General features: G+C 49.9%; 1 protein-coding gene across 2 annotated transcripts in view; it reads left to right on the top strand.

Annotated features, from left to right (window-relative positions):
* The window catches only part of TEF (TEF, PAR bZIP transcription factor), a 22,454-nt gene extending 10,416 nt beyond the window's left edge, over window positions 1-12,038 (top strand). For both annotated transcript variants that reach the window (XM_006917382.3, XM_006917381.3), the window contains exons 2-4: window positions 2,990-3,307; window positions 7,093-7,313; window positions 8,461-12,038. In XM_006917382.3, coding sequence (XP_006917444.1) covers window positions 2,990-3,307; window positions 7,093-7,313; window positions 8,461-8,676 — 755 coding nt within the window. In that variant the 3' untranslated portion in view covers window positions 8,677-12,038. The remainder of the gene's footprint in view (window positions 1-2,989; window positions 3,308-7,092; window positions 7,314-8,460) is intronic.
* Window positions 12,039-15,774: the final 3,736 nt, after the last annotated feature.

Raw genomic sequence — 15,774 nt, 5'->3', positions numbered from 1 at the left:
TGGCCCCGCGGAGGGGGATGGGGCCAGAGATGACTAGGATTTTGGGGGGCTAGGCAAGAAGGTTGGAAGGAGAAGGTCGGGGGCGAGTTGAGAGAGGTTGGGTCAGATGGGCGTTGGCGGGGAGGTTGGGTCTTGAAGGAAAGGATGGGGTGGGATCACGAAGAAGAGGTTCTTTGGGGCAGTCTGGGCGCGCGCGACGTGTAGGGGTTACTCAGGCCGACGGGGGTCGCAGGAGCCACTTAAATCACGCTCCAGGGCGCCTTCTCTGGAGACAACTGTATCTAAATCACTTGGGATGCTTATGTAGAATGGCAGTTACTGGGCCCCACCCTTCATCCACCGAATCTGCAGCTCCTGGGACAGGAATTCGCATTTTAAGGAGCCCCCCACTTCCGCGATTCCGAAGTCCGCTAAAGTTTGGAAAGCGCTGATTTACATAGCAAATTGGTTTTGTATATGGCCTTGCTTTCTCCTGGGAGGAAGACCTGTCTTCATCGCCACTACTGGGTACACACTGGAGATTTTCTGCAAGTGTTCCTATGGGGTGCTGCCAAGGTGAGGGAGGGGTGTCAAGAGAAGGGATGCAAGCTGCTTTCTGAGATGGTGAGTGAGGTGAGGCAGGTAGAGAGATGAGGGTCAGAATGAGGCCACCGAGGCCCTTCACCTGGTTAATTGGGACTGACAGTAGACCTTGGGGCCACAGTGGCAGGGCTGGGCTGCTGCTTGTTTCCTAGGCCCCAAAGGTCCCTGAGGTTTATGTGGAAAGCAGGTTTGGCCTTGGTTTTTCGGCCAGGGAACATGAGGTTAAGGGAGCAGCAGGAGTGCCACTTATTGTAGTTTAAGGTGCACAGAGGAATGCTTTTCATCTGAGACCTTTGACTTTCCAGGAACCATCAGTGCAATTTGGAGATTTGGAAAGGAATAGGCCTTCTGTGAATGATCTGTCTTGGGGAATTAATTATTTTTTTTTAATTGCCATTCTTCTTCCTTTCCTGGGTGTGTTCTGAGGCTTCCATTCCTATGGCTTGTCACTGTTGGGTTATAAATAGCTTCAGCATATCAGGTGAGGCCCCTTCACTGTCTGCTTCGGGACCTCATGTGCACAGACTGTGTTGTTTGTTTTTAAGGCGATGCTTTGTTCCAGATTTGGGGCTGAGACGAGCTGCTAGGACAGGTGTACACATCTATCAGTTCTTGTTCAAGGTTACCAAACCATCTACAACAGTGGTCCTACTTTACATTAACAGTGCTCACAAAGCACTTTGACAGAATCTTATTTAGTGTTCCACAAGTCCTATAGGGTATTATCTCTACTTCTCAGATGAAGAAAGTTGAGGCTCAGAGATATGAGAATGCTTTCTCAATGTCACATAGCTAGGCTTTCTAAGTCTCAGTCTGGTGCTCTTCACTGGATCCCTGGCAACCACTGAGGTCACTCCTTGTGACCTGAGTGATGGGCCTTGTTCTTTATTATCTCTTACAATTAAACCTCCAGCTTATGAAAACACTGAGGCTAGGCAAAACCTGGAACTTATTGTTACTTGTCCTTTGGTTGGAGTGTTTTCCTGTCTTCTCCCTTCTGTCTCCTTTGATCCCATGACCCCGCCCAATTGGATCACAGTCATTTTGGAACAGAACATAGAGTCATGATCTCCAGGGAGGAGAACAGTGAGGCCATCTGGCCCACCCAGCCCACCAAAGCTTAGCTTTTTTACTTCCCTGGTACAGAAGGCAGTTGCAAGAGTTCAGGTTAATTCATATTAGAAGCCATAACCAAATTCTGTTGAAACCTCCATCTTTTTAACTCACTGGGTGTGTTCATTTTTATTGTCCCAACAGACTGTGTTTTGGCTGGCTATGGTCTAGGACCATGCATGACTGGAGTATTTCCAACATAATCATATTCGATTTCTCTTTTTCACTTCAGAATCCATAGTTCAAAGTTGTCTACCTCAATTTGAAAACCTATGAACTTGTCATGATTTCATCTCCCACTTTCTTGATTAGTCTCCCTGTCACTTTGATTTTCTTCCAACCTTGTCACATTTCTCTCGTCTTTTTGTCCTAATTTGCTCTTTCTTGGATATCCATGTATGGTAACTTTGTGACTGAGACAATTAGGTGGGATCCGGTCCCTGCTAATTGATTAGTTTTGCTTAAAATGGGAGTGAGCTTTCTTCTTCAGCTCCACCCTCTCCTTTTTTCCCAGAAAGTCTTGTCTGCTTATTCAGGGATAGACAGTCTCTTGAAATGGTTGATCTGAAAAAGGTCCTGAAAAGACAGCTCCAGGCCCTCTGTATCTGATAAACCTACAGTGAATCTGTTTGCAAACTCAGGGATTTTCATTCAGTATATATATTTTCTCATTCCTGTGGGCCACCATCTGCTTGCTCTTGCCTTGGCCCCAAGATCTAGAAATGCATCAGACACAGTCCCTGCCCTCAGTGAGCTCACAGCAGTAATGAGTGCCTACCACTTGCCAGGAATTCTACAAGACACTTTCAAATGTTATCTCTAGTGTACACCAAAGTTGCATATCACAGCAACTGGGTGGCAGAGCTGGGATTCAAGCCCTAGGCTGGGTTGCTATGGAGAAGCATAGCAGAGGGGACAGGAGAGAACACAAATATTCTTGGCCTGGGGAATCAGCTCTTTCCTATTATTTGGATAGGATATCAGGAAGGCTCAGAAACTCCCATTTCCTCCTTATAGCTTTTCTCTGGCAGATGCTAATCCCACAACTCATTATGAATTAACCCTGGGACCACATTAGGACTTGGAGCTTGTGACCATTCTGGGAAGTCCTGGCACAGATGAGGGCAGGCTGCTTTCTCTAAAAGAGACCAGTGGGCTTTGGTCAAGCACCGGGTTATAACTGGTGAACACAGTGGGCTCAAAAAGATGAGCGTCCCTGTGATGTTCATTGTTCGCCTCCTGGGATTGAGTTAGGCTCTTGTGTGGTGTCTCATCACAGATTTTGTGTCTACAGATAAGGAAAAGGTGAAGGAGAAGCTGGAGGAAGACGAGGCTGCGGCAGCCAGCACCATGGCCGTTTCAGCCTCCCTCATGCCGCCCATCTGGGACAAGACCATCCCATATGATGGCGAGTCCTTCCACCTGGAGTACATGGACCTGGATGAGTTCCTGCTGGAGAATGGCATCCCCGCCAGCCCAACCCACCTGGTTCAGAACCTGCTGCTGCCTGTGGCAGAGCTCGAAGGGAAGGAGTCGGCCAGCTCGTCCACGGCGTCCCCACCATCCTCCTCCACCGCTGTCTTTCAGCCCTCCGAAACCGTGTCCAGCACAGGTTGGTGAGGGGCCTTTGAATAGGACCAACTGCCCTGCCCAAAGACTTCTCGTTCTGCGTTTGTTTTCTCAGTGAAGCTATGTGGCCCGCATGCACTTTGCCACAGATTATTGGGACGCTCAGGCAATAATAATAATAATGCCAGCTAACATTTATTTAGCAGTTACTGTGGGCCGCGCATTAACATGTAATCCTCACAAGAACCTTATGAGATTGATACTATTATTGTGTTTTATAGGTGAGGAAACTGAGAACTTAAGTAACTTCCCCAAGGTCACACAGTTGGTAGGTAGTAGAAGCAACACTTGAACCCAGAATGTCTGACTCCACAGCCAGGAACTGCTTTGGCACTGGGGCGAAAAAGGCATCACCTTTGGGGTCCTTTCTTTGTCCCCTTGTCCTTTTTCTGTTTTACCTCTGAGGGTTGGGTGGTTGGTTTTCATGCTCCTCAGTCATGAACCCTCCAAGAAGACATGGCCCCTGTTTCAGGGGTCTCTGCAAAGCTTTCTGCAGGCTCAGTTACAGGCATACAGGCCAATGGCTCCTGGAAAGACCCCAGGAGCTGGAGTGGAACCCAGGGACCCCATTCCCCCAAAATTCTCATGCTTTATTTTTTTAATTTACCTTTATTGTGGGAAGATTTTCAAATACAAGAGTAAGATTACTGTGATGAACCTCTGTGTAACCATCACTCAGCTTCTATAATTCTTAACTCATAACCAACCTTGTTTTATGTAACCTTTTCCATTCTCCTTACCTGATTATTTTCAGTCAAATCTTAGACATTACATTATTTCATCCATAAATATTTTAATATGTATGTAAAATATAATGATTTGTTACGAAATATAACAAAGTCACCAATTTTACATCTGAACTTGACAGTAAATCCATCAGCATTCAAATTTCCAAAAAGTCATCTCATAGATATTACTGTTGTACTGTTTTTTTGAATCGGCATCCAAATAAGACCCACACATTTTTTTGGTTATGTCTCTTAAATCTCATAAGCTATAGGGTCCCCTCTCCTTTTTTCCTTTGCAGTTTATTTGTTGAAGAAACAGACTCATTTGTCCTGTAGAGTTTTACACATGTTGGATTTTTCTGACTATATTCTTGTAGTGCCATTTAACATGATTCTCTGCCTTTTGTTGTTGTTGTTGTTTCTATAAATGGGTTAGATCTAGAGGCTTTAGCTGATTCCAGCCAAATTCTTGTTTGAAGGCAGCTTTTTTTTTTGTGCTGGTCAGGTTGTCCTAGAAGGCTGGTTTCATGTGTGGGTAGGAGACAGAGCTGGAAGTGAGCCCCAACTTGTACCTTAGACCACCTAGGTGGCATTCTCCTTTGATTTTGTTTTTACGTAAACCTTCTTAATGAAGTATAGTGTACAAAAGTGCCCACATCATAAGTACTCCACTCAATGAATCTTCACAAAGTAAAGCTGCCCATGTGACTACCACTCAAATCAGGAGATAGAATTCTCTTGGTGTTCCAGAAGTGCCTTGTGACCCCTATCAAGTCATTACTCCCCAGAGGTGATCACTATCCTTATTTCCATCACCAGAGTTTCCTTTTGCTTGTAGTGGAACATTCTGTAAATGGAATCGTATATTACATCCTTTGTTTTTAACTATTATACATTGATTACATTTATGCTCACTTACAGCTTTCTACTCTCTATACTCTATACTCACTTTGCTTCTGCAGCACGTATACTAACAATATAGATTTTCAGAACATATTTATGGAATACTGTGACACAGAAAAACCACAATATAGACGAAGTAAGATCTATATTGAAGAATTGTACACATGGTAGGAATGAAGGTAGAATTTCCTCTCTTAATTTTCCAGTTCCTTCTGTAGGAAAGATGAGTAGTATGTATTCTTTCATATCTAGCTTCTTTCCTCAACTTTGTGAAAATCTTTCTTGTTGCCTGTAGCATAGTTTATTCACTTTTATCACCAAATGGTATTCCATTGTATGACCGTACCTCAGTTTATCCGTTCTGCAGTTGATGGACATTTGAGGTGCTTCTAGTTTCGGGTATACACAACACTGCCATGAACATTTGTGTGCATGTCGTCTGGTAAATATTTGTGTACAAACCAGTTGGGCATTTACCTTGGAGTAGAATGCCTGGGTCATTGGATGTGCATGCATTCAGCTTTTGTAGCTACGGCCAGATAGTGTATGAAGTGGTTGTGCCCACCAGTAGAGTGTGGGGCTTCTAGTTGTCAGCCTCTGGTACCTTTGCTATTTGTTCTGCAGGTATAGAGTTGGCAGCCACATTGGTCCCTGGTCATTCACTCCTCTGATGCTCAGCCCTCTTTGTAATTAACCTCTGCAATTGGATACAATGAGTTTATGTGCATGACTCAGTGAACACCTAAGTTTGAATAATGTCATACTTCTGCTCAGAACCCTCCAATGGCTTCTCCCATTTCAGGGGAAAGGTCAAAATCAGTAGCACTATTGACATTTGGACCAGAAGATTTTTTTTGTTGGAGTAGAGGGAGGGACTGTCTTATATATTATAGGATGATTAGCAGCATCCTTGGCTTCTACCCAGTAGAACACCCTCCTCCCCACAATCCCTACATGGCCGATGTCCCCTACAGGACAAAATTGTCCTCTGTTGAGAACCACTGCTTTATTGGGACTAAAGGCCCTATATTTTCTGTGCTTGACATGTCCCATTACCCTTCCCTATCATTCATTCACTCCAGCTACATTGGCCTCCTTTGCTGTTCCTCGGACGTGTCGGTATGTGCCTGTGTACATACCAGTACACTCCACATTCACTCTTTTCGAAATGTTCTCTCAAATATTCACATGGCATCTCACGCTTTTATAGATATTTTAAATTTATCTTGTGTGTGATGTCAGCCTTCCCCACTAGAATAGCACTCCACAAAGACAAGATTTTTACTTGTTTTATTCATTGCTTTGTCTTTGCCAGGATAGCGCCTGGCATGCAGTAGGTGTTCAATAAATTTCTACTGACTGAGAAATTATTTTGTGTACTTTTAACAGTAGCATTGAATGAGTAGGCCAAAGTTGTAGGGTTTTTTTTTTTATTTTTTATAACTTATCTCTAACAACCTTTGAATTCTGAAAGTTCCTTTAATCCAATGTCCACTATAAAGTGGCAGCCAGGGAGGGTGGAGAACAAGGATTCAGAGTCAGCCAGACTTAGACTCAAATTTTGTTTCAGTCACTAATCACCTGTGTGTCTCTGAGAATACCATGTTGTTTCTCTGAGCCTTAGTTTCCTCATCTGTTAAATAGGCTAATACCCATCTTGCTTTCAGAGTTGTTATAAAACTAAATGAGCACAATGACTGATACATCTCTAGGTATCCAAAAATGGAAGGCATTTTGTTATTCAGTCTGTGTCCCTAACCCATTATAGCTCATGGAGAGATTCAGCTGTTTCTTATTACTTGAGAGTTTGAAACCACAGGAAGTTATGGGGGTATAATGATTTAGTGTTTGCTTAACATTTCTGGGGGGAAGAAACAATCAAAATATCCTGTCTTTTTCAAGAACCTCTGTCTCCTTTTGAGCATTTTGTCTATGAAGGAAAGAATTCTTTCCACATGTGTATTGCTGGATTGAATTGTGTATGCCCATCTGGCTTAGGGGCTGTCAGTGGTGCGGTCTTTCTTTCCTCCAAGTGGCAGTGGCTGTGCAACATTGAGATTCAAGCAGGTGTCTGTGTGTGATGCGATCTTCACTGTCCAGTGGGCTGCTTCGGGACCCCTGCTTCTGTGTCTTTCAGAGTCCTCCCTGGAAAAGGAGAGAGAGACACCCAGTCCCATCGACCCCAACTGCGTGGAGGTGGACGTGAACTTTAATCCCGACCCTGCGGACCTAGTCCTCTCCAGCGTGCCGGGCGGGGAGCTCTTCAACCCTCGGAAGCACAAGTTTGCAGAGGAGGATCTGAAGCCCCAGCCCATGATCAAAAAGGCCAAGAAGGTCTTTGTCCCCGATGAACAGAAGGTAACCTGGTATCCATAGAGATGAAGGTACAGCATTGGTTCAAGAACTGAGGGACTGTGCTTCCTCATGGTGGATTTTATCTGGAGGCTCCTCCCTCCCGTGGACCCCATTTAAAAAGGCATGAGTTCAGAGCACAGAGCCATATCCTGCAGCAATTTGTAGAAGGAAAGGGAGTCAGGTGTCATTTGGCCCCAGCATGGCCTCCTGTAGCTTCTGTTTCCTTACCAGCCGGTGACCATGTCGATGTCCCTGCTTCCCTGGCCTTAGCCCAGCCTTTGGGCAGGAGCTCACTAGGCCACAGGAACTGGGCTGAACAAGCCCTTGCTTTGAAGGACAAAAGATGGTCGTATGTTGCCATCTCCAGGGATGAGCAAGCAGCTTTCGGGCTGATGGTTTTATAGGAATTGGGAGGGGGAAGGAAAGGAGGATTTTGCAGTTTTTCCATCTTCTGTGGGAAACTTACAGGAAGGACTTTTCATTCAAGCTTTGGAATCAGGCGGACCTGGGTACAGAGCCCATCTTATTACCTAGAACTAGCTGGGCCTCAGGTTCCTCATCTGTGAAATGGGAATAACCATACTTGCCTCTCAGGAGGTTGAGGCTTTCAGAATAATGACGATGAAAGTGCTGTGCCTTCATGTGATCCTTACTGTAGACCAGGCACTGTTATGAGCACCTTGTACATATTAACTCATTTAATCCTCAAACAAATTTATGAGGTAGTTACTGTTATTAGCCCCCATTGTAAAAATAAGGGACCTGAGACATTGAGAGGTTAAGGAATTCACTGCTAGTAAGGGGCAGGACCGAGATTTGAACTCAAGACTGGACCTTACCTGCAACTGAAATGGAGGCACAGTGTAGACAGTGTGTTTATGTCGCAGTGGCACAGAGCAGGCTCCCAGGAAGTGGAGTCTCGTTCCTTCCACCACTTCCTACCAAAGGGCCTTGTAATGCACCCTGGGGAGAGGGCAGGGCCCCTCGCTGTCCTTGGCACATGCAGCTCCTTCCCCAGGTCCCAGCTTGTTTTCCAGCTGTCCCAGATGAATGATAAGAGGAATCTGGGGTGCGCAGTGCTGCAAGAGGGGAAGGGTTGGGGTTTCTCATGGGGAAAGAGGAGAGACCCACAGAGGACACTTCCCCACAGGATGAAAAGTACTGGACAAGACGCAAGAAGAACAACGTGGCAGCCAAACGGTCCCGGGATGCCCGGCGCCTGAAGGAGAACCAGATCACCATCCGGGCGGCCTTCCTGGAGAAGGAGAACACGGCCCTGCGGACGGAGGTGGCTGAGCTACGCAAAGAGGTGGGCAAGTGCAAGACCATCGTGTCCAAGTACGAGACCAAGTACGGACCCTTGTAACCCGTGCCCTTGCCCGGGTGGCGCTGCCTACACCTCAGCCCTCTGCCTAGGGGCTCCCTGAAACCCCACACACATGTGGAGACTTATGACTCGTCACGGGCAAATGATGGCACAGCTGCTCCAGGAGCGGTCACGTTCAGCTTCATTATCACATGGCCGGCGCACGTGGCGACTTCCCTGGGGAGCCAGCCTCCTCACTGGTGGAGATGCGAGGGAATCGACACAGACGGGTGCATCAGCCTTAGTTTCTATTCTCGGATGTCCCAATCGAATCCGAAGGGGACCTCTGGGGCACATCTTTCACAGGGCGCTCAGGCTGCCCTGACTCTTCCTCAGCCTCCAGCCTGGGCCACGGAGGCCTGTCTCTGCAGAATGAGTCCATCGTTGTCGCCCTTACGTCTTCTCAGGTAGCAGGGCGCATTTCCACGTGGGCTGTGTCTGTGGTCCACCTCACCCTCCCCGGAAAGTCTTTGAGAGGAACATCCGTTCCCACCTCCCTCAGAGGTACAGACATACCAGCTCCTCCGTAGTGTCTGCATGGGTGCCAGGCCACAGGAGTAGAGTCTCTGCACAGCCCGGGATGGGATTTGGGTTTGGGGCCTGCAGCAGAAGTGCAGCCAACCATTCTTAGGTCCCACACCCCTTTATTCCTATGGCTCCAAGGCCTGGAACCAGGGAGGAGGCGCTGGCGACTGGCTGTCTCTGCATTTCGTCTGCAGTGGAGGAGAGACTCCAGGGCGGCCAGCCTCTGAGCTCTGATCACAGTGCATCTCCTCTTCTTCAGGTCACTCATGGAGGCCAGCTGAATCTTGTTTGTCCCACTAAACTGGGCCACTGAGCCTGCTATTTCTTTTTACCCAGTGACCAATCTCAGATCTTAGATTTAAAAGGAAAACTCCACCTCATCTAGGAAGCTTAACTTCCTGGAGCCAGGATGTACCTTCCGCATGGTGTTTAGAAACCCAGCCTCCACAGCCCCTTCCACTGTGGGCGGGAGCTGGGGCATGTGTTTCCGTTTCTTCTTGCTCTGCCCTCTGCTGTTGGCCAGGCCAGAGGAAAGCAGAAGAGGGCTTCCCAGGTCCCACTTCAGGATCTCTCTCCCGTGCCACCTGCCTAGAGGGCACCTCCTGGGCAGGACACCTGGTCAGGGGTCACCAGGATCGCAGCACAACTCATGGAATAGCAGGTACTCGGGACATTTACATGGGCTAGAGTCCTCTGGGTCTGGGTCCCTGGACACGTGGGCCACCACACAAGCCTGGCCACGGGGTGGCGTGGAGGCGTCCTAGCAGCCGGCGCTGTTCCACAGCTGCTTTTTCTTGTGTCCAGCTGAACTTGTCCTTTTTGCTCTTCCCGGAGATTCACCGAGGGGCTCAGTGGAACCCTCTGCTCATTGCGGTCAGCCGGGGCACCTGCAGATAGGTGTATTTATTGGCTCAGGGCCAAGCAGCCTGTGTAAGGGGGTCAGAAGTGACGGGCGTACTTTGTCGTGCTCACCACTGGCTTTATTTAAAGTGGTGGCTCCAAGACCCGGGCGCCGACCCCCAAAGACTTTTCATAATGCGTTAGGACCAGGGAAAGCTGCCCACTGGCATGGACTGCACCCCAGGGAATGCCATGGCCCTCTGGGGTCCTGCACATCTGCCTCTCTGGGGACTCGACAAGGGTCCTTGAAGCTAAGGGAGACCACCCCCTCCCTCCAGGCCCCCCTGACTTTTTCTTTGTGGTTCTATAAAAACCACGTTCACACTTTTCACTCTATTGTAACCACAACAGGGCAGTTGCATCCGGCATGTCAGTGCCCTGCCCCGGGCAGCTCGCCCGCCCGGGCCCTCCCTCTGGCCTGGCTACCCACCAAGAGAGCACTTCTCATTTTGTTATTGGTAGAAGAGCCTCTAGCTTAAAAGCTCTTCATTTTCTTTGGCCAGAAAGTGTATGGTTTATGTCTTTTCACTGTTTTTTTTTTTTTTAAAGGATAGAGACTAAATCTCTGGATGGCGTCCATGTTCCAGCCCCAGCGGGTGGGATGATGGCCAGCTGTCTCTCCTCTTTGACCCTGCCCACTGCCTATTCAGTGCCCGCTCCCTCTCCTCCCCAGGGCAGTGGGTGAGTGGCTCCTTCCCAGAGTGCTCACTTGGAAAGTGTGTGGCTGTTGGCCTCTTTTAGAAGAGCCCCTTTGAGCCAGGAGCCTGGCAGGGACAGGAAGGAGATGTCCATGGAGGTTGACATGCTGGGGAAAAGGAGTGCTCAGGGAAGCATGTCTCCTTCCCAGGCCTAGAATCATGTTTTGGCAGAAGGAGAGGGTTGGTGCCTGTTAGTTTCCACTGTGGAATTGGGAGTCTCCTTGACACCCTCCTGGGCCCTCTTCATCTTGGGGCTGACAGCCAAAGGCTGAAGCTCCTGTGCTCAGATCTCTGACATTCCCTAAAAAGCACTGGAGGCCAGAGAAGTCACCATGAACAGTTTCCATGGGTTTGCTCTGGGCTGAGAAGCATCATCGCTTCCTAAGCACCCTGTCTTCAGATTCATGGGAGACTCAGCGCAACCTCAGAACGAGCTAGGAAGCTGCAAGAGTATATGCGATTAACGTATATATCTAGAAATAGAAGTGTGTGTGTGTATGTATATATACACACACACACACGTATTTAGAGAGAGTGAGAACTTTCACAATGGCCAGCAACCTTGTGGAGGACCTAGGTAACTTACCCTTGGCCAGTGGAAGGGGTTTGCCTGTCTGGGTCCCGAGGGTGGGGAAGCCACTTAGCAGTGAACCTTGACTATGGCCCTGGGCGAGCAGCTCCTGTAGTCCTCCAGCCCGAGGCAGGGTGGCTGGCATGGGACCCAGCAGAAGAGGGCGCCTTTGTGCTGGGCATCTCGCCATCCAGGGCCCTGGGAGCTCTGCTCCACTCAACACAAAGGGCTGAGAGCCCCTGGTTTTCATGGCAGAACCCACCCCAGAGCTCCTTTAACATCTGTTAATTAAGTGCAATAAATTTTTCTAGAAAATGGCAAAGATGACTTCCAGGTGGACATTGCTGTCTTGTGGTGTTGGGGATGCCGGGACACCACTTGGTTTTATTTTTCTAAGTGCATGTGATGTGATAGAGTGTGTGGGGCTCTGCGTCCTCCCCTGGGAGCTGGCATTCCCCTGGGCCCCTCTTTCTTACCTTTGTTGGGGGAAGGAGGCAAGGAGAAACTCCTTCTTCCCAGGTGGCAAGGGCAGAAGCAGACCGTAGCCCGTTGGCCTTATGTGCGTATGTGCGTGCGCGTGTGTCACTGCTGGTGGGCCGGAGTGATGTGGGGAGGGAAGCCGGGAATGTAACCTTTTCAAAACAGAATTAAATATTTTGAGATGAGAATTGTGGGGCTGTCTTTTCTGTCCTCCTCCCTGCTTTCTGTGCTTCCTGTGTGTGTGTTGGCCAAAGAGCCTGAGGGTCATCCCTGGCACCCCTACAGCAGCATCTGGGTCCCCTTGGCCAAGTCACCTAACCACTCTGTGCCCCATGTCCCTCGTTCGTCAGATGGAAGTCACTCCTGCCTGCTTACTTCACAGTGTATTGAGAAAGAACAAGTATCGGACCAAAAGCAGTTTGAACAAATGAAAGTGCTGCACAGCTGGTGGAGAGACAGGGAATTGCTCAAGTCACCCGATGGCACCTATGTAGAAAGAAAAAGAAAAAAGACTGGAAAAGTCGGGTCTTGGTGAATGAATTCCTGGGGTTTTCCTTTTCTCTTTTTGCCAGATGTTCACCCTTGTAGGGCACCTGCACTGTCGTTACCGATTCAGCACTGGTGCCCCCAGGTCCCCTGCTGAGGGCTGGCCTGGGCTCCCTAGGGGCTTCCATCTTGAGCGAGGCGCACAGCAGGGTGCACTGCCCTTGGCACACTTGCTGCAAGTCCCCTTCCCTCTCCCCAGCGCCACCCCCTCTTCACCCTTCTCGCTCCGCTGCCTCCTCAGCGAGGCCTGGAAGGGCTGCCTTGCAGCAGAGACTGCTCTGTGCCGCCTCCCTGCCCGGCATGGTGTTAGTGCGCAGGCTCCCTGTGCTGGAGGAACCAGGAACCATTTGTAATTTCGTTTCTAAGGAGAATGACATGTGTTTGGAGTTCGGAGATGGGCTGGCAACGTGGACTTTTTTAAATGGCCATTTTACAAATAAATATTGAGGCTCAGAAAAATAAAGTGATATGCCCCCAAATCACAGCAGCAGAGCTAAAATTCACATCCAGAGTGGGTTTCAAATTTGCCAACTGAAGTTCTTAGAGCAGTAACAGCAGGCAGACTGCTCTCAGCTGGGATCAGGGCGGAGTCTCATATTCCGCCTCCTTACAGTTTACAGAGCCTGCCTGCTCAGGCTACCCCTCAGTCCCGCTCTGCACCTACTGCATCCGTATGTGTAGAATGGGATGCCAGCCTCACCAGGTGCTCAACACACGGCAGCTGCCCTTGTGGAGATGGTGTAGAAGGTACTGACCTACAAGGAGATGAGAGCCCTTCATGCCTAGCAGCTGTCAACCATCGGGGAGGCGTGTCCACAGGGTGGCATGGGATGCAGCCAGGGTCACAGGCTCTGCGGCCTTGAGCGAATTACTCCACCTCCCTGAGCTATTATTTCTCTGTATGATGCTACACAGGTAATGCGTGAGTGCCTGACAACGCAGCTCTGCCTCCTACCTCCCAGCTCCCCAGAGGACAGATTTTCAAAGCTAAACACCTGCCCCCTTCCCTGACTGTTCCCATCTACCAGACAGCCCTCATGCACCTCTCGCAGCTGTGCCAGGCCGACCCAGCTGGCAGCTCCTGACGTCAAAAGCTAATCCGGGAAAGCTGCCAGCCAGAGATAGGGGTGAGCAGCAAAGGAAATCAGAAACAGGTTTCAAGGTGGGTGTCCCCAGCCAATTCCCCCCGCGTTCTCATCAGCTTCTCGCTTTAGCAAACCCAACCACGCAGGCTGATGCCTGGACCCGCTGGAGCTGGAGCCTTTTATTGCGAATGGTTTCTCTGTCAGCAGGAGCTGGGGCTGCATGGTGCACCATGCTTAGCCTCCCCCAGCTCCGAGGCTGCTGGTGTCTCAGGCCTGGATTCTAGGCTGACCTCAAGTCCTGACTGGGGGACATTGGGGGGTGGAGCTGATGCTGCCTCCAGGCCCGTGCTGGCCCCGTGCAGGCCGCAGAGAAAGCAGAGGAAGGCAGGCAGCTGGGCTCTCAGAGCCCAAGCTGGTGCACCGTCCCCGCTCCCTTCTGTCTTCCTGCTTCGCAGCACCCGACGATGGGTGTCCCCATTTTACAGAGGACGTTGAAGTTCAGTGAGGTCTTAGGCAACTGGCCCAAGACCTCACAGCTGCTAAGTAACAGAGCTGAGATTCCCCCTAGGCTTGGCAGCTGCTAAGCCCAAGCTCCTTATGCCATCTCAGAGATCTTCCAGTCAAGGTGCTGGTACTGCCTGGGCCCGTCCATGCTTGAAGGACATCTCCGCTATCTGCCTGCCTTGGGCCAGCGGAAGTCAGCCAGTCAAAGCAGCCAGACCAAGGCCTGGTCTGACATCTTCCATGGGCTGCCCCAGCCACCCTGGCCAGCAGCAACAAGGCCCAGACCCAGCTATTGATGGTAGAAAGGAAAAGACTACCATTTGTCCCACATGCTGGGGGCCAGGCCCTTCGTGGTGACCCCATTTGGTAAATGTGGAAACAGGTTCAGCATGGAATTAACATCCCCAAGGCCACACTGCTTCTCAGCCCACCTTCCTTCCAACCTCTTCCTTGGTCCCTACCACCCCTAGACCCCTCTCTCACTTCCTCATGGCATGGGTGCCAGGGTCAGAGGCTTTGGACAACAAGGACCTTAGAAATGATCGCATCCAGGTCCTCCCTGAATGGATGGGAAAGAGACCCAGAGAGAGAAAGGAGTTATCAAGGTCACACAGCAAAATGAGACTTGGGCTAAGGGATCCTGCATCTCCACACTTCTCATCTCCCTGGAATCACACCAAAGTGAGTGGCTCTTCACTAAGGTTGCTCCTACTCCTACTGGACCATGAGCTATTCACAAAAACCTGAGCTCACATGGGGTCAGAAATCAGGCCTCATCCCAGGCCTCATCTCCAACTTGCTGTGTGACTTCCTGCAAGCCACATCCTTCTCTGATCTCCTTATTCTTCATCGGTGCCATGGGGATCAGGATCGATCTCCTGCCCACTCATCAGGGTTGCTGTGAGGTTCATATGAGATGCCGAATAGAAGCCCCTTACAAACTGCAAGGGATGGGACATGGCACAATGTCTCAGTCCAACACATCTGGGACCCAGAATGGGATGAAAGGTGCCTTGCCCCACCCTTCCCCCTACATCACACACAAATCATCTTCCTCACAGACTTGCCAATGCCCGCAATTCTACTATTAGGAAAGATGGCTGGAGAGTCAAGAGTGAGGTAGGTGGAGGCAGGAAATGGGGCTGGAAGTCAGCAGGGCCAGGCTGCTCAGGGATGAAGAACATGGCTTTTTCCTGGGGTTTGAGACCAGGACTGCTTTGAACCCTGTCTGTGGCAGGGCTGGGCCATGCCCTTAACCACAGGACTCTGTCTGAGAAGCTGCTAAAACTGAGCTCAAATCACCCTGAAACCCACCCCTAGAGCCTTGCTGAGGCCCCTAGTGTGAGCTCCAGGGCTGTGAGCAAAGCAAGTGGAAGCTCAAAGCTGGGGAGTCCTGAGCCAGGAGCCAGTGACTCGCTGGGCTCCTCCTTGCTCTGGCTCTCAGTTTCCCCATCTGCCCAAGAGGACTGGAAGTGTGGCTACCGGCCCTGAGGTTCGGACTTGGAAACACCACCACGCCTCTGTCCGAGTTTGGGCAAACCCAGCCTTCCCCTTTCCTCTCGGCCTCACGAACTCCTGGTCATCCCTCCAGGCTCCAGTCAACTGTCACTTCTACTAACTTCACCAACACTCTTGGGGACAAGTTGCCCCTCCCTCACGATCCCACATCTTCTTCTTCAGGCCCCCAGCCAGGCCCAGTCCCTCCTCATACTCAAAGTGAAGATGCATTAAAACACTGAGTAAAACACTTAGAATAGCGCCTGAAACAGCAAGCAGCCACACAGGCCCC

Source organism: Pteropus alecto, unplaced genomic scaffold (genome assembly GCF_000325575.1).
Source record: "Pteropus alecto unplaced genomic scaffold, ASM32557v1 scaffold157, whole genome shotgun sequence".
Taxonomy (NCBI): domain Eukaryota; kingdom Metazoa; phylum Chordata; class Mammalia; order Chiroptera; family Pteropodidae; genus Pteropus; species Pteropus alecto.
Note: the sequence above shows the minus strand (reverse complement) of the source record. Positions and strands in the feature narration are given on the sequence as shown.